The sequence below is a fragment of the Corvus brachyrhynchos genome, unplaced genomic scaffold, assembly GCF_000691975.1.
Source record: "Corvus brachyrhynchos isolate BGI_N302 unplaced genomic scaffold, ASM69197v1 scaffold80, whole genome shotgun sequence".
Classification (NCBI taxonomy): Eukaryota; Metazoa; Chordata; class Aves; order Passeriformes; family Corvidae; genus Corvus; species Corvus brachyrhynchos.
The window spans coordinates 13,785,595-13,808,775 of NW_008236769.1; the positions used below are offsets into that span (position 1 = coordinate 13,785,595).

Below are 23,181 nucleotides of genomic sequence, written 5' to 3' on the forward strand. Positions count from 1 at the left end.
TTTCTTCTTGGCTTAGTCTCTATTTCGTGGTTGCTGGGGATTTTTTCTTGCTTGGTTTAAAAGCAGAGGCAGAAGGGCTGCCTCTGCTTTTCCTGGCTGTGGCAGTTTGTGTCAGGTGGACTTTGGGGAGGAAAAGGAGGAGATTACAATGTCTGCATGCACATGGAAGGACTCCTGACAAAGCACATGGCTTGCTTGTTTCAAAGGAGCAGATCTGCAGCCAAGCCTTGGAGGTCAAGGAGAGGATACATTCCTAGAGACCCGGAGGGAGACTGTGGAGGTTGCTGCAACCCAGGAAGCAGTGCAAGCTGCTGGGCTCCAGAGCATCTGGAAGGAGAGCTCATTCTGAAAGGAAATAGAATACAGGGGGAAGATTTGTTTTCCAAACATTTGTTCATCTGCATCATCCGGAAGACCTGCATTTGGTGTATTTTAATGGGTTGCCTGTTCTCCAACAAAACATAGAGGTTAGAATTACTTTTGTGGTTTGGGGGGGTGTTCATTCTGCAGATAAACCTGGTCCTTCCTCAGGGTTCAGACCTCCTCAGAGTCCCATCAAAACCCCATAAAGGCAAATGCTTTTATATAAGCTTTCTGGGACTGAGGGCCTCTCTTACTAATTTAGAAATGACTACAGAAACATTAGTAAATTATGGCTGGAGTAATTTATTTGGCCAATCCTGCTGGTAGAAGGAGACAAATAGCTATTATAATGGACTAGAAACCATGGAAAAAATAAGCTTTTAATCTCTTGGAGCTGATCTAATTAGTGATGACAACTTGTCTTTAGTTAGTACAAGAGATTTAAGAGCAGAGTCTAATGTTGGTTTTTGTTTCCCTCAATTTTTGACTGCTTTTCCATCTCTTGATGCTAAAATCAAACACTTCAGTTTTCCAAGAAAGCATTTATCATGTAACACACATTGTAAACAAAGTATAGCTTCTATTCTGTTTAAAATCTATAAATTATGTGGTTCAAAATTACAAATTCATGGATGTGGGGGCTCCCACACAGTTATCCAAGTTCTGTGCTGTCCTATATACCCTCAAGTAATCCTAGTGCAATCCTGGAAAATAAAAGCATAAACTATCACCAAAAGATATTAATCTCCCAGTAAACTGAGCATAAAGAATTATGCTTTTTTAAACTCTCTTCTTTTCCTGTTTTGGCATAATTGTCAGTGTCACTGAACATGAACTGAAATCCAAATATCCCAGGCTTTGTAGAAGCACAACCTAAATCCTGTCTGCATCACCTTTATAGAGAAAATCTGCACCATACTTCGCTTTGTTAACAACTGTTGAATTACACTTTCTAGCTGAAGTGCTAATGGATTGGGGTAAGAGATTAATGGCTGGCAATAAGTATAACTCTGAGTGCCTGATTTGCTGTATATGGTGGGACTTTCTTGATTTATTCAACAAAGAAAGTGTGCAAAAAAATTGATACTGTGAAATGACTGGATTCCTCTGATAATAGTTTGAGATTTGTGATGTAACATGCATATAAAATAAAATTACTTTCAGAAATTAGTATGAATTTCACAGTAGATTTTACAAACTACTGTTATCAGAAATACATTATTTTATTTCACTTTATTGTTGTGGGGAAAAAATAGGCACTACTGTTACCATTGCTAGCATTTGTAAAGGTAGCACCTCATGCTAAGAATCGGGAAAGATCTACTTGCCTGCAGAGGCAATGAAATGACTGCTTGTATTTATATCAGTTCTTATAACACTGGAATAATTATTAAAGGAAAAAATCTATATTTTTGCTGGGGATGATCAAAGTTTTCAAAATAGTGAACATGAAAATAAGGAGATGCAACAGAAAAGAAATATGTTAGACAGAGTATTGGTAATTATCAAAGCCAGGTTGAAAGAAGTCCTAGAGAAAGAATTCAGGATTTTGGGAAAAGGCAGATGATCCACACTTGAAAAAAGGTAAAAGCCATTTCTTTATATCATACTACAGTATACTATAAAAATAGAGCCCTTGATAAAACAGGGCATTGTCGGCAAATTTCTGACAACATTTAATCAGTGGAGTGGCCAACAAGGCAAACAAGGAACCTGCTCTCCCCTCAGTATTGGCAGATGATGTAGGGAGGGACAACAGCCGTAGATGCACCATGGGAGGTTCAGTCTGCCGAGGAGAAAAACTCCCACAAGGAATGTGGTGTGGCACTGGAACTGGTTACGCAGGGAGGTGCTGGAAATCTCCACTCTTGGTGCTTTTCAGGAACTGCTCGGCCAAAGGCAGAGCTGGCCTGCCCTGGCTATGTGACAGCCCTGCTTTGAGTAAGAGGCTGGACAAGAGATCTCCAGAGGTCCCTCCCAAGTGGTGTTTCTATGATTCTAGAAAATAATTTGATCTCTATTATTGAATATATATTGAATGGAATTGAATATTCACAAAACATTTAGGAATCATTTAACTCATTACAGAGTATTAGGCCTGCTATTTAGATGAGTAAATCAATAGTTTTAGATTTCTGGTTTTGATTCTTCTGGCTTTTTCTATTTCAGCAATTCTAGAGACAGTTAGGAATGTCAAAACAGTTGCACAAGGCTATTACTGCGCATATAGAAAACTAAATGTGGGGACTCAGAAAGAAAAGGGTATACATGATTACTGAAGTCCTTCCCCAGTTCTGTGCTTATTTACCCTTAGTTTTAAGGATAACTATAACATTTTAATGTTGGGATTTTTCCCTTTCTTCTAATCATGCATTTTATTCATAATTATGAAGTGTTGTCCAAACAATTGCTAGAACAGTTCCTCAGAACACATAATTGATAGGATATCAGTAAACTGCACTGTCCCTTTGAAGGACAGATTAGGACAAGAAGTGAAAAATAATATCTTTCCTTAATTGAATCTGCAAACGGAATTCAGGGTGGTTAATTAAAATGTGGTCTGGGCAATGACTTTTCTATTGACAAAAGGAATTACAATATGAGCTTTACATCTTTTAAAAGAATAGGTCAGATTCAGATTCTGTTCACATTGACATAATTGTAGAGTGTTTCTATTGATGCTAATTCATATTTATACCAGTGCTTCAGAATTAAAAATCCATTTAAGCATTTCTAGCAATACAGTGTGTCCTAGCATGATGCTTGACACTGATTTACTTTTAGAAGCAAAAGAAGTAAATGAGCAGTACAGCTTCCTGAGATATAAATTTATATCAATTTATCCCTAATTTGTAGTTAAGGCAGAATACAATGGAGAAAACTTAAATTTGTCATCTCGTTGTAGAGTTCATTTTTTCACTGTAATAATTGATAAATAAAATTCACACTCAGGCACTTAAAATTATTAATAATGCAGAGATTTGAAACAGAAGTAAAAACTGCAAGAAGTCATATAACCTACCATTTAAACAGCTGCTTTCTTCAATTTCAAAACAGCAAACTCTTTTTTTTTTTTTAATATAATTTCACTTTCCTCAATGCTGGCAAAAATACCAATTTAGAAAATACTTGTTCTTACAGTTTGCATTCCCCTGAGTTTTGTTGAGAACCAAAGGGCGAATAGAACATTTTATTTTGTTCAATATTTCTGGGGAAGAGCAAGCTTTTGGTTTTAGACAAGTAATATTGGCCTGTGGTCAAAAACAATAATGTCTTACATTTAATAGCCTTGCTTCTTCTGCTGTATACTACTTTTAAAACCTTTTGTGCTCTTGGGTACGTATGGCCTGAAAGCTACTTCTTTTCGGCGGTCAGAGTTGGCAATTCTTTTGAAAGTTTCTTTCTGTGCATTGGGGCATATGTACAGCCAAGTGAAAAACCCAAGTGTTTCTATGTGCAACACAATGTATCTATGATAACCTTCCACCTGAAAGGGTTTAAATGAGAACAGAGGACAGCATAATGTTAGAAGTTTTGTTAATTAACGAAAATCCATTTGAGAGGAGCTGGTTTCAAAACATTTATAAAAGATTGTAAAAAAAGCCTGTTTACTTACTGTGAAGAGGTCACAAAAGACTTGAGGCTTCCCATAATAAACTCTGTTTTGGCATGCATTTAGTTCTCTTCAGTAATATTTGGGTTTCAGCCAGAGACCCTCCACAAGCACATCATCACCACTGTGAAAGCTGCTGTCATTGAACAATGTGCATATGAAGGGGCTTTCCCCAGAACCCAAAAGAAGCATAATTATGTTGTATCACCCTGAATGTTTAGATCCCACCTCTCAGTCAAATAATTCACTCCATATTCTCCATCCTCATTTAACTTTAGTATAGCGAGTTTTGGAGAGAGATTGGTTCATTCTAACTCAGGGAATTCTGCATGGAATTCCACTGTATGGCATAGATGTATTCATATCATCAGCACTACATCCTCCTCCTTTACAAACCTTAGTTTTACAATTACATTCCCTTTATTAGGAAAGATAAATCTCAGATGTGGAGAGAACTTATGAAATTATTAGACAGGTGAGGATTTCTTGTAATTACCTGAAGCATTGATGTAATAGCAGAAACAAATTTTCTTCATAATGTAAGTTCATAGGATAGTTCAGGTCATAAGGGACTTCAGGAGGGCTCTTATCCAATCTCCTGCTCAAAACAGGGTCAGCTTTGAAGTTCGATCAGGCTGCTCATGGCTTTGTCCTGTCTCATCTTAAAGCCCCCAAGGAGGGAGACTGCCCTGCATCTTTGGGCCAACTGCTCCACCACTTGACTGTTACGATGGTAAAAACATTTTTCCCTATATATCCAGTTTGAACATTTCTTGCCTCAATATATGCCCATTGCCCCTTATCCTCCCAAGGCCCACCACTGTGAAGCATCCAGCTTCATCTTGGTGACCTCCTTATAGGCACTGGGAGGCTACTATCAGGCTGCCTTGATCACTTTCCCTTCTCCAGGCTGAATGAAACTTGGTTGCTGTCCACTGAGCTGACACAAGTTCATCCATATCTGCCTTGTATGGAGGTTAAAAGAGGTCAGAATATTGAATAAAACGTTCTGATCCTATTTATAACCAAGCTAAGGAATGATAACGGAATTATACATGTAAGCAGGAAAGTTTTACTGATTTTCATATATCATTTCCATGGCAGAAGGTAAATAATTACACCTGAGTCCCAAAAATGTGGTACCACTCTGACAGTGGATACAACTCCGCATTCCAATGCAACCCTTATTCTGCATTGACTCCTCACCAGTCTTGGGGTGTGAAAATGATAATGTGCTATGGTGGCAATTAATGGATTTTACTGAACTAGAGCTATGCAAACTGTGATGTATGGATGAGTTCCCAGAAAAGACCAATTCAGTTTTTTCAGTACCCCATTATTCAGATGAATTAAAGATGTAACTCTAATAACTCCACAGCTATCATTCAATAGATTTAAGGCCTTTGAAAAAAATACAAGATAAATCAACAAAACTCACTGTGAAGCAGGACACAACATAAGCAAAGAGTGGTGTTGATGGCGACTACTTTAGAAATATAATTTGGTGGCCTACAGTATTGCCACAGAGATAAAGGACTGACATTTCTACAAGGCAAAGAAAGCATCAAATTGGTCTTAGAAAGTCAACACCTTGAAAAGTAGCTTTGTAGTGTTTAAATATTTTTCCAGTGGAAATTCAAAGGCAAGCAAGAAGTACAAATGTTAATGGCACAAGCTCATTTCACTTTAGAAATGAATTGAAAGATATAATAGGAAGGTTGGACTTGCTGGAAGATGCAGTCCATATTTTTCACAAAATGAGAATTAATTTTTATTCTTTTAACTATGCTGCTGTAGTTTTGCCCTGTTCTCCATAGCCAGTTTTCAGTTCTCTTCTTAAACCTTTGCATAGACAGGTATATTAAATATACTCTGTGATATAACAGAAAACCATCAAATTTACTAGCACTCAAGGTTTAGAAATATGGCAATTCCACCAGCAACAAAAGCATCCAAAAAAAAACAATGTCCAACAAAAAAATTCCAAACTTCCATTGGAAACAGTAGAACAAGAATCTAAATCTGTCAAAATACCGTATTGAAATGACCACAGGGATTTCTGTGCAGGCTGTCTACTCAGTCTTACTGAAGAATGAGAGAATGAATTAATATGGTAATCAAAAAACTTCTCCTTTTAGGTTTACACTGTGTGTGTGCATGTGTGCAATTCCACAAAAATATCCTGTCTTCTACTCTAATGAAACTGTAGTGCAGTACATATTAGATTCCCTTCAGAGCAATTTTTGTTTCAGTTATAGGTTTTCCTGCAGATATCTGAAGCAAATTTAAAAGCAGGGATCCCTGTAAGTCTTCAACTCAGGTCTGCAAGATTTGTCTTCAGCATTTCCTAACATCTAGCTTGTTCCAGAGTTCTGTTGAGTCCTACAGGCTATACAGTCCAGGGAGCTGAAGCTGCTGGTATAGGCATGCCACAGGTTAGCACAGTGCTCTGAAGGCTGACCCTCAGCCACAGCTTAGACTATCTGATGAACAGGTCAAAGAAGCCTTTTTTTTTTTTTTTTCTCTCCTCACATCTGTGGAGTTTTTATGGATAAAAAGATAGCATGAATTCCTTCTCCAATATCCTACTGCAAAGGCCTCTGGAAACAAAAAGAGGCAGTGGCACTACCAGCTGACAGGTATGCAGTGGGCTGAATGACGATGAAGTCCAGGATAAAGGAGCTGCCTAAATGCATAATCCCTGTGAGTCTGCTTCATTCCTATCGTAAGCATTAGCCACAGTATGGGAAGGAGGCTCCCAATTTGTGATTTAGCTGCTGAGCTGGCAGAGAGGATTTAAATTATTTGTTTCCAACTGAGTTCATTGCTGCCAAGATAACTCCTCTTTATCCATAAAGAAGATTACAAGACTTCATGGTTTGTGCTACAGATGAATTGGATAGATAACCTTGGTGGTTATGTCATCAGGAAGTGTTTGTGAGAGCCAAGAAGAACAAGCTTTACATATTATGCTGAAGGACTGTCGTGAGACAGGAGAAAATGGCTCTGACCTTACAGCGGAAGACAACTTCTGAGTTCATATGACTATTGAGAAAAGTCATACACTTTGGGTACTAGAGGGTACAAAAGAAACATAACCTCTGGTCACTGTCATGGGGGACCTTGATTTGGTTAGCTAGGGCTGGGCTACGTATTAGGTGTTTCAGTACTGGAAAGTATTTTAATACAAATGATAGAAGAATGCAGAAGATGACAGAAAAGGTTTTTGATGCTGATGAGTGTCATTGTGGTCAAGAAGACTGGTATTTTTCCTTATCCTTTTCTATATCTTGGCTTGAATTCTCAGTGACCCCTGAATAGAGATGCCTGGGTCAGTTACTTAGATGCTTCCATGGGAGGTAGGATCAATGGAGAGCTTATCAATACAGCTAGTGGAGACCAGAGAACTGCTCATCAGTTATTAATTTGGTCAAATATTGGTATGGATTAAAGGGTCAGCGGAACAGTTCTTTAGCTTCTATAATCGAAAATAAATAGACCTCCATTATATGTAGTGGCAGTGTACATATTTAGTTTGTATGTTTGTACTTACTTTAGGTATCTTAATCTGCAAAGTAAATTTTTATCCCAAAAGATTTATAAAGATTAAAGCTGCCTTCACTACTGTTCTACCATCCAATATCACGATGTAAATGCTTTCTTTTGTAAAAGCTCCCAAACCAACACCACAATTTCTCCATCATAAAATGTTCTGCTGCTTGCCACTCTGGTCCTGAGATTTTACAACTTAGAGCTTAGAGGGTTTTGACTTAATATAAGCCTTTGGCATTGCTGAGTGTCCATAATTGTATGTGTCTCCATGGTAACTACAGGACAGAAAGTATGGCTGTATAATCCTTTTTAAGTAATACAATGTTATGTTTTTCTTGGTAGACAAAGAGATCCTAGCTAGTCATAAGCATGGTAAGCAGCCTGTGAATATCAAAGTTGCACATATACTCCTTATCAGCAGAATGGAAATTGTTTGAGCAAAATTGAAAAGTGTGTTGATAGCTCAGGAATATAAATACAAAATTTTTGGAGATTCTCTTTTGAGTAAAGATGGGCAAACTAACTTCAGATCAATCATTTTGTAAATTTGCCTTTCTCTTAATCTTACGGTTTAATAGAAAAGTCATAACTAATCATGGTAATCCGGTTGCTTGCCAGAAAAAGGGCTAAATTATTCTCTGACTAATCAAAGTGGAATTTACGTGATGTTAATGTGCTATATTCCTGTGTGATAGCCTGAATATGCTCATTTAAATGTTTTCGTACAGTGTAAATGATTCCAGAGCCAACAAGAAATTGATGATACTGCTGTATTTTTAAGTAGGTTTTTCTTGTTTTCTCGTTTCTTTAATTATTTTTGATTAGAAACAATACAGACTATTTTAGACAAAGTTATGACTGACCTTTAAAAACCAAAAGTATCTGGACACCATTATTGTTTTATACTTTCCAGCTTTCATCCTCTGAATCTTGGTAAGGACTGCAGGAACTGTAAAACTGTTGTCATATTGACAAGAAACAGCAGAAGTTGCACACTTCTGCAAGCAAAATTTAACCCAAGGCACACTTTGGCACTGATGCTTAAGTAAAACAAGCCTTATATGACTAATCCCTCTAGTATTTGGGGTCCATAGAGGCATATATGTGGATAGAAAATAGGTGTACCTAAGAGACACAAACTTGAAAAACAAAAGCTATTTTGCTGAAAAAGAGAAAGAAAAAATACATTTATGACAGAGGCAAATTTTTCTAAATGTAAGCTCTTTTTTCCAGTTTACCATGAGTTTTCAGCAGCTTCCTAATGTGACATAAAAACTGAAGAAGGAATGCAAGCATAGGTTCTGATCCCACAGCATTTTTTTTCCCCTACTGCTGGCCCACAGAAATTTGGCATCTGTAGTTCCCAGCCATGAAAGTAATCCATTGAGTGGAAATTTGCTTTTTTTCTGCTCTTTCTTTTCCTTCCCATCTACGAGACACATTTGGTGTTTTGATGTCCTTCACAGTGTCAGAGACTGATTATGCTTAGCACAGTTTCTATTTAAAGAAATAAGACAGTGAGTCTTCAAGTTAGGATTTTCTGACAACATTACTCTGCATGTTTTTTTGGTTTTTTTTCTTCTCCCTTCACTCAGCCTCAGGGGGCAGGGAGGCAAGATAATTAAATAAATTTACAGTAGTTTGCCCAATGATTTCATTATGAATTCAACTAAGATGAGAATGAGACTCTAGGTCCTGAAGAATTTAATCCTGAGAAATCTGTCATGGTAAAGCCCTCACTGTAAACAGAGAAAAGTCCAGTGCCAATTCAGGGATTGCAGCCTGCATGTATTGTCCCGTTCCTGGGTACATTCATAACACGTAGTCATGGAACCAGAATAATCTAGTCTGGTGGTGTGCCTTTTGCCAGCAATTTATCTTTGAAAGGAAAAGGTTATTCTGATATATTAAATATTTCTGTGTCAGAACCAGAGATAGTTGCTTCATTCTTATTTGATGTGTTGTCCTGGCAGTGCCACAGTAGGTTTCAGTATGTGAAGTTCACTGGCTCAGTAACTGTGATGATAGCCAACAAAACCTACTGAAGTTTAAAGCTATTTAATAATAAATATGCAAGCCTTAAGTAGTTTTAGTAATACACTGAGCAATATACTTCTAAATTTGTGGGACCTTTGTGTAGTTCTAGAGGGATGCATGGGCTGGATGTCATTAAATTAAAATCTCTAAGAAACCTGTGGGTCTGGAATTCTGTGCGTAGGAGGGAGTGAGCTGGATGTAATTCAAGTATCATCCTTCAACAAACACTGAAAGAACTTGTATAAAAGTATCCATGAAGGCTCTTTGCTCTCTTTCTTAGTGGAGTCTGGCTCCTGGAAGAGAAATCAATTATGGAAAATGTACCATTAACAGAGGATGGAGGAAGAGACCTTGGAAATAAAGGTCATGTCCATGCCTAGATGGCTTAACCTGCTAAAGGATTCCCACATCTATCCAGATAAAGAAGAATTGTGCCTATAGGTGCTGCATCCATCTATGTTGAAACCTGCAATAGATTCCATTTTGTCAGCAGAATAATTGATTGAAATTCCATCCAGACATCCCAGTTTATTCACCTCCTGGCTTGGATTTACCACGGGGTGGGAGGGAAGTTTCCAGTTAAAGTGCCACAAAGCTCAGACATGTTGTTTGGTGGACAACACTGTGTCACTAAAGCTGTATGTCGTGTGCTTAACCTATGCTGGCCTGGGAGCTGCATCTGGAAAATAACTGGGATTGTTTTGGTTTTTTCCCATATGCTGTACCATCATGTTTGAGATCTGGGAAAGTACTTAAGTGACGTTCCTCACAATTTCTAAAGAAAACTCTATGAAATATTATTTTCATGGTTCACTATAAAATTTTGAATTTCCTTTGCTGATCAGCCACAATAGCATTTGTTAACCTTACAGGTTTGGCACAAAGCCCTTGTTTTCCCTTATTTGAAAATAACTTAAAATAAAGATTAAACATTATTTTTTAATTGGGTCACTCTATAATACATATTTTTCAAAAACAATTTAAATAGTTTTAGTGATGCAGATATATATACTGTGATACAAAGGATGTATGATTTAACTGTAATAATGAGATTTTTATTTGGGATTTTTTACTCTGAAGACAGCTAAGAAAAATCTCCGAGCTTCCCAAAACCCCTCTTTCCAAAGAAACCACAATGTTACAGAGCCCTTTCATTATCCAGCATAGAGCACTGTACACACAAAAATATACACTGTACTACTTTAAATTAATTCATATTTTCAGGAGACACAGTCTGTGTGAGTATGTGCAATTATGAAATGTAACTTTTTCTCCTCTTGACATTTTTAGCTGCCTCACCCCTTTTATTTGAACACATACATATGGTGTGTGAGAGTGAGCAAGCTCTCTGTAAATGTTTGGAAGGAGCATCTGTCAGACAATAAAACTTACAAGAAAACATGTTTCTCATTTAAAGAGTATTCACTAGAACTATTTCAGTGTTGGAATCAGTTCATTTGTATAGCTTGGAGGCATTAATAAGAGCAGGGAACTGTAAAGGCACCAGAAAACTCAAACTGTTACTAAGAATCCAAAGTATTTTTTAAAAGCATTTTGTCTTTTTGGCATCTCAGTCTTCTGATAAGGAACCTGAACTAGCTGACAGACAGGAAACCTCTGCTAGTCCTTCCAAAGGGATTGCAAACAAGAAGATGGCATGATTTTTGCAAACCTGGAAAGTCTAAAGATTGCAATAATTGTTGGACCAAAGGGACCCTCTTCAGGCATAAATAGCAAGACTCCTACTGTCTTCTCTTGCAGACCAACTCAGCTGCCAGCAAAAGCAGGTGCTCTCCCCCTACCAGTGCTCCAGAGGAATATTTAGTGAGTATTCATAGTTATTTTTACAAACTAATATATTAGTAGTGATTTACTTAACTTTGTATAGTTTTCTCAAAGGACAAAAACATTTAAAAATCAGTTTTTAAGGCTGTTATTTTAAACAATTGGTGGAATTCAACAGTCTGATGCAATTACCATGTTAATTTAAAAAGAAAATTTGCACAACCTATGACAGTAACTTTAAAATAATATATATTTTTTAAAACTGTGTCAAACAATCTAAAGGAATTACAATGTTTTTAATTCACATTATGACAGCAAAGTAATTTATATAAATATGAAATGTATTTGATTTTAAATGTTATGCTATAAAACAGCCTTTGTAGAACACGAATTTAAAATAAATCATTTCTTTTGGCAAAGTAACCTGCAATTTAATCTTTAGAAGAATAAATATACCACTAATGTTTTCCACAGAAACAGTTGCTACTCTAATTAAATCAAGATGTGACTCTAATCAGATTTCAAAAGAAAATCAGAAACAGATTTTTCTCTGAGGTAGTACTATGGACAAGGATAAGACATTTTTATTTTCATTTTCATTAGAAACACTAGTCCCAGGTAAAGTTACAGGTTTGTAGTATATAGCATGGAAATAACAAATCTGAAAGCAGTATAGTAATGTTTTCAGAAGCATAACAATTTTTAGTGTTTCAGATATCTGCTTTCTCTTTGCTTACAGCTTATGCCACATTACATTTTATTAGGTAACTGTTATTAATTTTTGAGTTTAGAGTGACTAATATGGCTAACATTTTTTTTCTTTCTTTTCGTGTGGAAGGGAATGGAAAACCTGATGTTTGTCTACTGTTCCTGTAAAGTTATCTGGACAGTACTTGTAACAATACTGGGTTATGCCAGCAGCCTGCCTGTGGGGGATGATTCTCTTTGCACAGCAGAGGAACTTGCTAAGTACAAGATAATCTTCACAGGGAAATGGAGTCAAATTGCTTTTCCTAAGCAGTATCCACTTTACAGGCCCCCAGCACAATGGTCATCCTTGCTAGGTAAGTGAAGTATGTCCAGTTTAAGAGCAGATAAGTCTCTTGACCAATATGACAATTTTTTCTTAACAGTTATGTCAGATAACTAATGAAAAAGGAAAAAAAAAGCCAAAGTTATTAAGAATGAAATGCAGTTATTGAAGCATCCACAATGTTTTCAAAAATCTTCAACTGTTTTCAATTGACTTCTGTTTTCAATTGGCTACAGCTGAAACAAACAGCGATAAGCCAAATGTTTTAGTGTTCACTCAATTTTATACATATTTTTTTGACCTCAGAAATAAAACAAAGAAAATGAAGAAATAGGGACATTCTAAATCAGACTTTTATGTCATGCCATGTATTCACTCAAATAGGTGTTACTCATAGTTCTGACTACAGCATGTGGAAAAAAGATGAATATGCCAGCAATGGTGTACGTGATTTTGCTGAAAAGGGTGAAGCATGGGTATTAATGAAAGAAATAGAAGAAGCTGGAGAGAAAATTCAGAGTGTACATGGAATCTTCTCTGCTCCTGCAATTTCCAGTGGTACAGGACAAACCTCTACTGAATTAGAAGTGCATCCAAGACATCCCTTAGTAAGTAAATGTACATATTAATTTCAAAAGTTTATTTTATGTCACCAGTAACCAAAATTAAATATTTGAGTTCTCACTTGTAGGAATAATATAATGAAAAAGAGTTACTAAAAAGCATGTCACATTGCAGAGAGCACTGTACAGCTTCTATAAAGTAAAAGAGCATAATGACATTATTCCACTAACTTTGAGTTAAAATTACTATAAGCAGGACTGAAGCATTCCAAAGCAAGTGATGCAATCCTGATGGATCATTTTGTTTCATTTTTTCATAGGTTTCATTTGTTGTACGAATTGTTCCGAGCCCCGACTGGTTTGTGGGTATTGACAGCCTAAATCTCTGTGAAGGAGACCACTGGATGGAGGAAGTATCCGTAGATCTATTTCCATATGATGCTGGAACTGATAGTGGATTCACATTTTCCTCCCCCAACTTTGCCACTATTCCACAGGACACAGTTACAGAGGTGGGTGCATGTACATAGTTTAGCACTTCATACTGCTATATTTTGAGTGTTCCCTTTTAAAGAAAATTATTCTTTAATTGTGAAACTATTTTCAGTATTTGAGAGTGCTGATGCTCTCTTTATATGGATTTATTACACAGCTGATAGACCTACTGCTCTTGTTTATCTTCTGTATCTTTGAAATTTATTAGGTAAACGTAGATGGCTCATGAGAATTTGTCTCTACATTTTAATTATTTTCTGGAAAAGCTGACAATTTTTAGATGATATTTAACAACCCTTAAAGTAGTGGGAAAATGAAAATACTCACAAAAGTCCTGACATCACCAAATGTATATCTAACCCGGAAAATTCTTAGTAGTGAATACTGCTGTGAGGAGGAGTTTTCAGTTGAAAGCACTGCTGAAACCTGAAACTGTTACATTTGAGGGAAAGGACCTAAAGGAAAGCAGAGAACTTCAATGTGGTGACACTGCTTTCAATCTCTTTTGCTCATTTCATCCTCTCTATGCCTCATACTTTGCTTTTGCCATTTAAGAGTGGTGGCAAACGAAGGATTTTGATTCAAATACTTTAAATACTATAAGTATTCGGTTAATCCTTTCTTAAAGGTGAGTTTTTCCAGCAATAAATACTGTGCTAATGAGTAACGAGGAAAGGAAGAGAGAAGCATTTGGCCTCTCAAATCCATATGACAGCTACTACAGCATGCCTGATATTATTGTTTAACACTCATGTATTCTTCTTGTAATAACATCTAGTTCTTTCTCCTAAACCATTTCATACATTACTGTGTTCACAGTACCTCCTACCACAGTCCTGTATCCACTCTAGTATTCTGCATAAAAATTCTGGGATGACCATCATAGTTATGTGAACTGAGGTTCATAGGAACTAGTTGTATGCAAATTATTTGCCAAAAAGTATTAGCATGATTTACAAACACAATTTTACTGTTACCTTCTTAGTTTCTTTAATAGTCCCCTTTTTATTTCACAGATCACTTGTTCCTCTCCAAATCACCCAGCAAACTCATTTTATTATCCCAAACTCAAAATTTTGCCACCAATTGCTCAAGTAACAATGGTGAAAATAAAGAAAAGCCAGCTGGGTCTTTCTGCACCTTTTATTAATCTTCCAGCTAAAAGCAATGAAATAACAGACACTGTCTCAGGTAAGTGATTAGTAGATGTTCTCAATTCTGCTATTTCCATTCACTCAGAAATATGTGGAAATCTGGCAGGTGATGTGAATGAAACAAGCGATCAGGCAGAATATTCTCCTATCTGCATAGGAATAGTTCCAGACTCACAAATGGGAAATAAAACAAGGCAGTTGACATAAAAGAGAATTCCTGAAAGAATAAGTAAGGGATTGCATATTTGAGCTATGGTTCAAAGGATTGGGTTATATCCACAGTAAGAGCGACCCAAGCCTTTGTATCAGCGTAGATCAGTGAATATTATGAGAAACAAATGACACTTGATCAGAATCAGAGTTCCCAAACTCTTTGCAACTTTGAAGTAAATATTCATCCTTAAGGTTTTACATGATAATGAAGCCAAGAACTATTACTGTTGTCTCTTTCTGGGTCAGAATTTAGCAGTTATGTGCAATAAAAATTTATATAATTCAATTGGTTTGGACATATTTTCAATAGAAACATAAATCCTGACAACAAAAATAAAGTTTTTTTAATTTTTATTTTCTCAAAAATATTAGCTAATAATCTTGAATAGGCAGGAAGACATGCAACCTACTGACTCAAGTCAATCGTAAGGGTGATTTTCAAATCTCTGTATTAACAAATATATAATTAACACAATATTTGCTCAAAGGGAGCAATATATTCCCAAAATAGTTGCGATGTTCCGGGAGCTTCTCCAGAATGTCTGAAGATTGCACGTCCCTAGCACTGTGCTGGTCACCTCACAACCACTAAAATAAAGCTCACTCTTTACACAGTTAATGTGCTATTTATACTTTAATAAATGTATTTATCAATTTATAGTTGTTTAATGTATCTCTGTTAGTAAAAAAGACATATTCAAAATGAGTGCTACACATCTCATTTACAGTTATATGTCATTCCCACAACATTTGAAAGGAACATTTGGCCCTGTTCAGGGCCAAAATTAAAAAAAAAAAATTAAAACTGCATTTAGAGTACGGTACTTCAAAAACCATTTTAAATCACAAATTCCCACTTTATTTTACATGAGCCAGTAAATCAGCCTGTTTAGAAACTTATTCCAGAATCAAATGATCAGATTTAATTACCAGAGGTCAAGCAGTGTCCCTCATTCCCTCTAGAAACATAGTGATGACAACGGAAAGTGGTGAGTTCACTGTAATACCAGAAATTTATACCAGGTGTCACACATTTAGTGTGGCATTTGAAGAGGGGCTTGTGCACACTTGTTCTACCCACAAATGCTGTAACAGGCAGTTTTCATGCAACTTCCTGTGACAAGCAATATTTTAATTTAACCTGCTAAGGAATATTCACCTACTTTTTATAATATTTATTTTAGATAGATGCATACATTATGAATAGTACTTCTGCTAGATAGAATTTCTAACTTCTTTTCTTGCAGGAAATGAAAACTATATTGAAAATCCTTTCAGCATTAGAAAGCTTCTACTGACAGAATATCTTTATTGGCAAAGAGTAGCACACACACAAAACAACAAGCTGATTTAATGATTAAAAAATGGCAATTTTCTTTATTTCTAAAGCAAATTGGACCAAAAATAAAATGGAATTTCATATGAACAACTATAGGAACAATAGCTACTTGCAAAGAAATATAAATATACCTAGATAAACCAGAGAAAAGCTTTAATCCCAGTGTTTTTAGTAAGCCATGCAAAGGAAAATGAGTTATAAAAATTGACAGCAAACATTTTTTAATTCAATCTTTTGAGTACAATAATTTTAAGCATAGTTTTCTTTTATAGGAATTCTATATTTTCATTCAAGAGATAATGTGCTGCACTACTGATATAATACCTCAGACAGGCTCTAGACTGCAATAATAATACCAGAGCCGATGAGGTTAGGAGCTGAAACCAGACTATTTTTTAAATTTATGAGACACCATATGGATTTTATTAATATCACCTGTATTTTGTATAAGAAAGGATGCTGTTTGATGATCATTCCTTAATGCTTTTCCAACTGTGTATTTGACTTAAGTACAACTCGATGTAAAGTTACCTCTTTGCTGTGTGTATTGCAGAAACACCACTGGACTGTGAGGTTTCGCAGTGGTCTTCCTGGGGTCTCTGCAGAGGGGTTTGCAGAGAAACAGGGACCAAGATCAGAACTCGTTTTGTACTTCTTCAGCCTGCCAATAATGGAATGCCTTGTCCACATCTGGATGAAGAAACAGGATGTGAACCAGAAAATTGTGTCTGAAATAAAATATAATAATTAAGATAATTTAAAAGTAGGATAAGTTTAAATCTAAACTACATCAACCAATGTTTTTTATAATTTGGATACGCTGCACTATTTTGCTGAAAAGCTGTATTAGAGTGCTTTTGAAAGTTTTTGTTTAATATCAAGATTTTGGGGGGTTAAATTCCTAAGGTTGAGTATGAGAACAATATTGGATCGTTTACAGACCAAAAATCCCCAAATAAATCCTTCCTCCAAATGCACTCTAAGTTCTTGGAGTACCCTCTAGTGGCAGAAAAGAAGACCTTTGGAAAGACTGTACTCTGCATTTTTACTTCACAGTAAAAAATCTTTCAATCACAAAATCTAAACTAATAACGTCCTTAAATATTGTAATTTGTTTATATACAGCTATTTATACCTAGAAAATAGTTTTTTGCTCTAAATTATGTTTTTATAATTTATTGGCATTTTTGTTGTCTTTCTAAACTTGCTTAACATGCATTTCTTCAGAAACTACTTACATAAATCAGAGTGACCAGATGTTTGCAGTGTGGTTAAGACAATAATGGAACTGAGTAAACTTGTCTTGAGACTTTTGAATATATGAAAATGTATTTTTCTTTTTCCTTCTGGAAAGTTAGAAGAATAACTGCCATGAGGACACTCGGCCAACAAAATTACTAGAAAAAAAAAATCAGAAGTGTAGATACTAGTAGAAAACCTCTGAGCTGAATTTAAAATGTTGGCTGAGATTAAAAAACTGATTGTTGGTGTGTGTCCCTCACAAAACAACTTTAATCTCAAAGTGAACGCTGTTGACCATAACATAAATTGTATCATTAACCTTATATATGCAGTAAATGTGTCCATGTTTCTTTATATGTGTTTGCTGCTATTTGTGTATATAGTACCTACAATTAAGGTATACACAACTATGACAATACACATGTCAGAAACTGTTCCTGACTGCAAGTTTTAATGCTCAAATAGCTGTTCTAAAATGAATGTAACATATGGCTTATAAAGAGCTCTGGCTACCACCTCGGAAAAGAATTTTGGAGCAATACTTATTCAATAGAATAAAGTCAGCTCACAAAACTTTTACAGCACACTGCAATTTTACAGATGTATAGCACAGGTATTGAACAGGAGAGTTGATTTGAGTAGGTCTTTCTGGAATATGCCGAATACAAGATAATTTCTCTTGTCTGTAAAGGAGTCCACTGTATTCTCCATAGGGCTGAAACATTTAAACATTTCTCTGTATTTTTTTTCCAGGAGATAAATCTTGCAAAGACAAAAATAAATTTGAAACTTTATCAGACTAGACTTCACTGGTCCTGCAAATGCTAATAAACACACAGTTGTTAGAACTAAGTGTAGGAATTTCTGCTCTTCTCTCATTCTTCAGATTCCCTGTTGTCTGTTGTTCAAAATTGTTTCAGTTACTCCTGTTATTATACCTTTTTTTTTAAGTTCCCCCAATTTCCACTCTACAACGGAAATAGTGTTACTACACTATTCTGTGTTTAGTTAATCGTCAATATTTTTCTTTCTTCTTTTTATATTAGTTTTAATCATTTTGTGTTTTCTGTTGCACTTATTTACTGCATGTTTACACATTTATCATCATATCAGAAAACATAAGCATATATTGAAATATATATTTAAATATTCTCAGAGGGTAGGACCTTATTCCAAATTGATTGTCGAGTGACAAATTAAGCTCAATAAAGTTTTTGGGCAGGTACCAGATGCAATTCTAAATTATGCCTTAGGGAAAACAAACTCAAAATCTACAAGGATCCTTTGATGTACTTTCCTGTAAGTTCTCTAAATACTACAGTTTTGCTTCTTCACATGCCCAGAATAAACAAAGGGCCAGGTCCAGTAAAAGAATATCTCCATTTGCAATTGTATACAAGATCTGAATCTGGGATTTCAGTCCTACAAGATATACTTTGAGTGGAGGAGTCCCAGTGTTTGCTCAAACTCCTGGAGCCAGAGGTTTTCCAAAGGACACTGAAGGAGAAAGGATAAGGAGGTGGAGTAGAAAGGGAATATGTAACAGGCCAACACACTTCAGAAAACTCCAGTCAGTGATATATAACTTTGCTATTTTAGAGTGTTTACATACATGAGTATTCACTGTGGCTTCCTTCAAAAACAGAAGTTTCCCATCCGACCAGTTATGGCATTTCTTGTAAGCTGTAACTTCAGGAGATCTTGGTAAATATGATATTCTTTAAGGATGCCCCTATGGCTGTATATTCCTTGGCCATAAATATAATTCCAGATATTCCCTTTGCAAACCACAGGGATGGAGCCATTACTTGGCAAGACTGTGGATGCAGTGAATGAAACATATTTTAGTGATGGAGCGCATTTCTCATAGTATTGATTTATTAAACTGATTAGTGAGATACATGATCCATGCATGGATATTGCTAGGACTTTGTAGCTTTTAGTTTCAGCAGTCTTGAAATTCCCTTAAAAATTTTGGGGCCAGGAAGAAACACAGAGAAGCTCTTCCTTCCTTTTCCCTTGTATCTCATGTCACAGATGGTTGGCAGCCAAGATGCTGTGGTCCTAAATACATGAGATTTAGGGAAGGAAATAGGCAAACTAATTCCTGGGTTAAGCTAATCTCAAAAAGCACTTTGGGAAGAAGCTTGAAATGGATTTGTAAAGAGAGGGTTTTTTTCAAGAATATTTTATAGAAAGAATCAGCTTTGATGCCTTGGCTGATATTCTTGCAGAATGGCAGATGTGATTAATGGTAAGTATAGCAGCAAAAAAGTCACCACTGAATTAAACTGTGGTCCTGCAAAAATAATCAACATCGAACTAAATTCCTATAGTGGAATAAGTCTGCAAACAAAAGATCTGAGAGTATCTGAAGCAAAAAGCTTCATTTAATTATATTCCCAGTCCCAGGTAATTAAAGTACATTGGGAATATCTGATCTTTCATGAACAATCCAACATAATAAAGTAACTCAGACTATTCCACGACAATATTTAACATGCTCAAGAAATAAATCTAACACTTGATACAGCAATTCTGACATCAGCCAGATCTTGTTCAATGGGATTTTTGTAGTATGCAGAAGTTGTGCCCATGACAATTGACAGGTACTGGGAATGCCTGAGACAAAAGAAAGCTCTCAGTATGCTGCATAACAACCTGATTACCCAGAGATTGAAATATTTTTGTTTCCTTTAAGTCCAGCAGCCCTACTATGCTAGCACTTGCTACCCAAAAGTACAGAAGGAATATGTCTGTCCCAATGGGTCTGGGCAGAGTGAAGGATAAAGTGGTGTCACCCTCTATATCTTGTGTTCTACCATCGGAACTCAGAATTTTGGAAACCTCAAGTAGTCAATAAAAAGCTAAAAATATGACTGGTCAAATAGCTCACAACCTGCAGACAAACCTATACTTGGTATAAGCATGGCATGAGAATTTATGCAGGTGCATGACAGTCAACATCTCCAGTGGTAGAGGTGCAAACGTCCAATGATAAGATGAGAGCCTATATAATCTAAACTTATTTCTGATGGATAAATGCTAAAGTAGTAAAGAAGTCGTAACATCACCCTTAACATTCCTAAAGATTCAACAGAGATGAGATGCAATTTTTATCCCTCTATCCTTAACCTTATGGAGTCAAAGAAGTAATGTGTAAGGAATCAGTTCTCTTTGTCTGACAGCCTCTCAATATGGGGATGCTGATGGATGATTTATGGAGGTGCACTAATACTTCTACTACAACTTCTGTGAAGATACTTCGTGCTGTGCAATGGACTGAACCTAAGATGGCCATAAACCTGTGCCACTGCTACACAGACATTTATTTATTGAGACAACTTCATAGATGGCAGGTGGAGTGAAGGTCAATAGACATGAATCAGTCCTTCTTTTGCAGATGTGAAATAATTCAGTAAGAGTTATCATCCTGAAATTTTTATTTAGGTCACAGATATTGAACATGAGTTGCTGTCCACCCTTCTTCCTTGATGCTAGAAAAATACGTGTTCTTGCGCAATTGGGATGACATAAATTTTATGAGGAAAGATGGGTCCTCCTGACTTGAAATGATCCCACAGGTGGGTCCTCCCTGCTGGAAAATGACCGTGTTTCCTCTGAAACTGAGGCCAACCTTTCAGACCCAGTGATCTCAGTTTATAGGACAAGGAACATTGGAGTGATAGATAAGTTTGTAATCAGACATTCACATTGGCCTATAATAGCACAAAGGATAAAAATAAAACCCTCAATCACTGTTTGACTTACACTGTAACTTTCTTCAGAGAATGTATTAGGAAGTATTTAAGAAATAGTCATTCCTATATAAAAAACTCTTATTCTGAAAGTGTTAGTGTTGTTATTTTTTCCCTGTAGTATCATATTCATTAATGTTTCCGATTATTTCATTGTTCAAGGTCTTTCAACTTCTTTATAGTTCTTCTGTTATGTAGTGCCTGTGGGTTTTATACAGATGCATACATTTGTACAATGATTTAGGATGGAAATTAAAAGCTTTCTTAATAAGAGAGGAGTGAAACTCTGGAATAATCACCCAGAATAAATGGGAAATAATAACTTCGTTTAAGTTGAAAATCAAGCAGTTTATGGAAAGAGGGAGCCAATGTAGTTGCCTACAGTAATCTAGGGAACTGATCTCAAGCACCTGAGAGGCCCTTTCAGTTTCATGCTCTTCTAAGTGTATAATATAAATTTTAATTTATAATCTAGATGCTGGGAAAGAAGAAAGATTTTAAAAGGTGTCTTTTCCATGCTATCTCATTCTCCAGGATATGCTGTAGTTATTTATAAATGTGTAACCACCAGCTGCCTTTTTTCACAGATTTTTTTCTCTCTCAAAAATACACTGATAAGCAGCAAACAAGGAACAACCACAGGGCTACAGACATTTGTATGTAACTATTTATATTCAAAAGCAGTACAGCAGGGATATACAAAAAACATGAAAAGCAAATTAATAGGATTTCTTATGAACTTTTGGATTTCTTTTTCACTTGCTTTGTATTTTCACATCGGAGAAAGAGAAGAGAAATGCATAATTGAAGATATTCCTAGCGACACGTTGGTAGTTGGTAGGTACCTGTCAATGCTTTATGATGATCTAACCTATGTTCCAAAGTTAACTGGAAATGTAACAGGAATTTCTGTGATTGATGAATACAGTAAAAAAACAGAAAAGGGCACACTGAAAATAACTCTCTGCAACAGGGATTAGTCTTAAACTTCTCAAACATTGTGTGTATCCATCACACAAAGAAATGCAGGTTTTCAGAGTGCTTTACTGACTAAATAAAGAAAAAGCATGTTTTTTAATTCTACAGCTGTGGAATTGCTGCTTCCATGTGTGCTTCTGCACGTTCTGACTGATGTACTCATTCATATCAGAATTTATGTAACCTGGTTTTCCCCATATGAATGGGAGAGTTACTTTTTTTGATAAATGCTGGTCTGAAAAGAGACAATTCATGATGTAGTAAAGATTCATTTCACCTCTGATATCAGAAGCACATTAAATTAATCTATAAGACTGTAAATTTAAGATTTCAAGGGGACAGTAAAAAATAATACAAATTAATCCTTTTTTTTTTTTTTAAAGAAAGAATATTATAAGTGTGAAAGACAATCCATAAAATGTAATTTGAGTACAGCACATTATGCTTTTGGAGGTCTCAATGGCTAATCTTTCCAGAACATTAGGAGTAATCAGAAAGTTTTTCTTGTTAATTAACCATTTTTTGTAGTACTTCAGAACATTTTCTAGTGTAGTAAAAACTTACTGCATTTCACTCTGTTATAAAGTGCCCCTGAGCAACTTTAATCATGAACACATGAAATACATATTTTATTTTTAATTATATATCTTTATATTTTTCCTGAAAAAGCGATGTAGTGATTTAACATTAAGCTATGTTTTATTTAACATATTTATCTATGTTTTTATTCAGGGAATTACAAAGTACAACGCTGGGATATACATAAACACGACTTTCTTGAATCTGCTCCTGGTTTGGGAATGTTTGTGACTGTCACAAGTCCTTCTGGTGAGGTAGAAGTGCTTTATGAATGTTTCTGTAGGATTTATGACTTGACTTCTGGCACTGGTAGGCAGCACTATCTAAAAATAAAAGACACTTATGGGGAAAAAGTAAATCTATAGTCTACCAGCTAGTTCAGTATTTTGATACTGAAAGATATAAGACCCTGTGATTTCTAGCAAAGTAAACAGAAATGATGATATTTGATAATTATGTGTATGGACAATTTTTGCA

At 35.8% G+C, this 23,181-nt stretch overlaps 2 protein-coding genes across 2 annotated transcripts in view; both read left to right on the forward strand.

Moving 5' to 3' along the window:
- Nucleotides 1-369: 369 nt before the first annotated feature.
- On the forward strand, nucleotides 370-18,241 carry SPON2 (spondin 2). Its single transcript, XM_008645107.2, has 7 exons — nucleotides 370-467; nucleotides 11,327-11,389; nucleotides 12,189-12,414; nucleotides 12,768-12,991; nucleotides 13,267-13,458; nucleotides 14,458-14,632; nucleotides 16,701-18,241. Exons 3-7 carry the CDS (start codon nucleotides 12,192-12,194, stop codon nucleotides 16,877-16,879), a joined length of 993 nt encoding a protein of 330 aa, XP_008643329.1. The 5' UTR covers nucleotides 370-467; nucleotides 11,327-11,389; nucleotides 12,189-12,191; the 3' UTR covers nucleotides 16,880-18,241.
- Nucleotides 18,242-21,631: 3,390 nt separating this feature from the next.
- Nucleotides 21,632-23,181, forward strand: part of LOC103625648 (transmembrane emp24 domain-containing protein 11) — a 6,976-nt gene continuing 5,426 nt past the window's right edge. Inside the window, exons 1-2 of the mRNA XM_008645108.2 lie at nucleotides 21,632-21,984; nucleotides 22,858-22,958. Coding sequence (XP_008643330.2) covers nucleotides 21,663-21,984; nucleotides 22,858-22,958 — 423 coding nt within the window. The 5' untranslated portion in view covers nucleotides 21,632-21,662. The remainder of the gene's footprint in view (nucleotides 21,985-22,857; nucleotides 22,959-23,181) is intronic.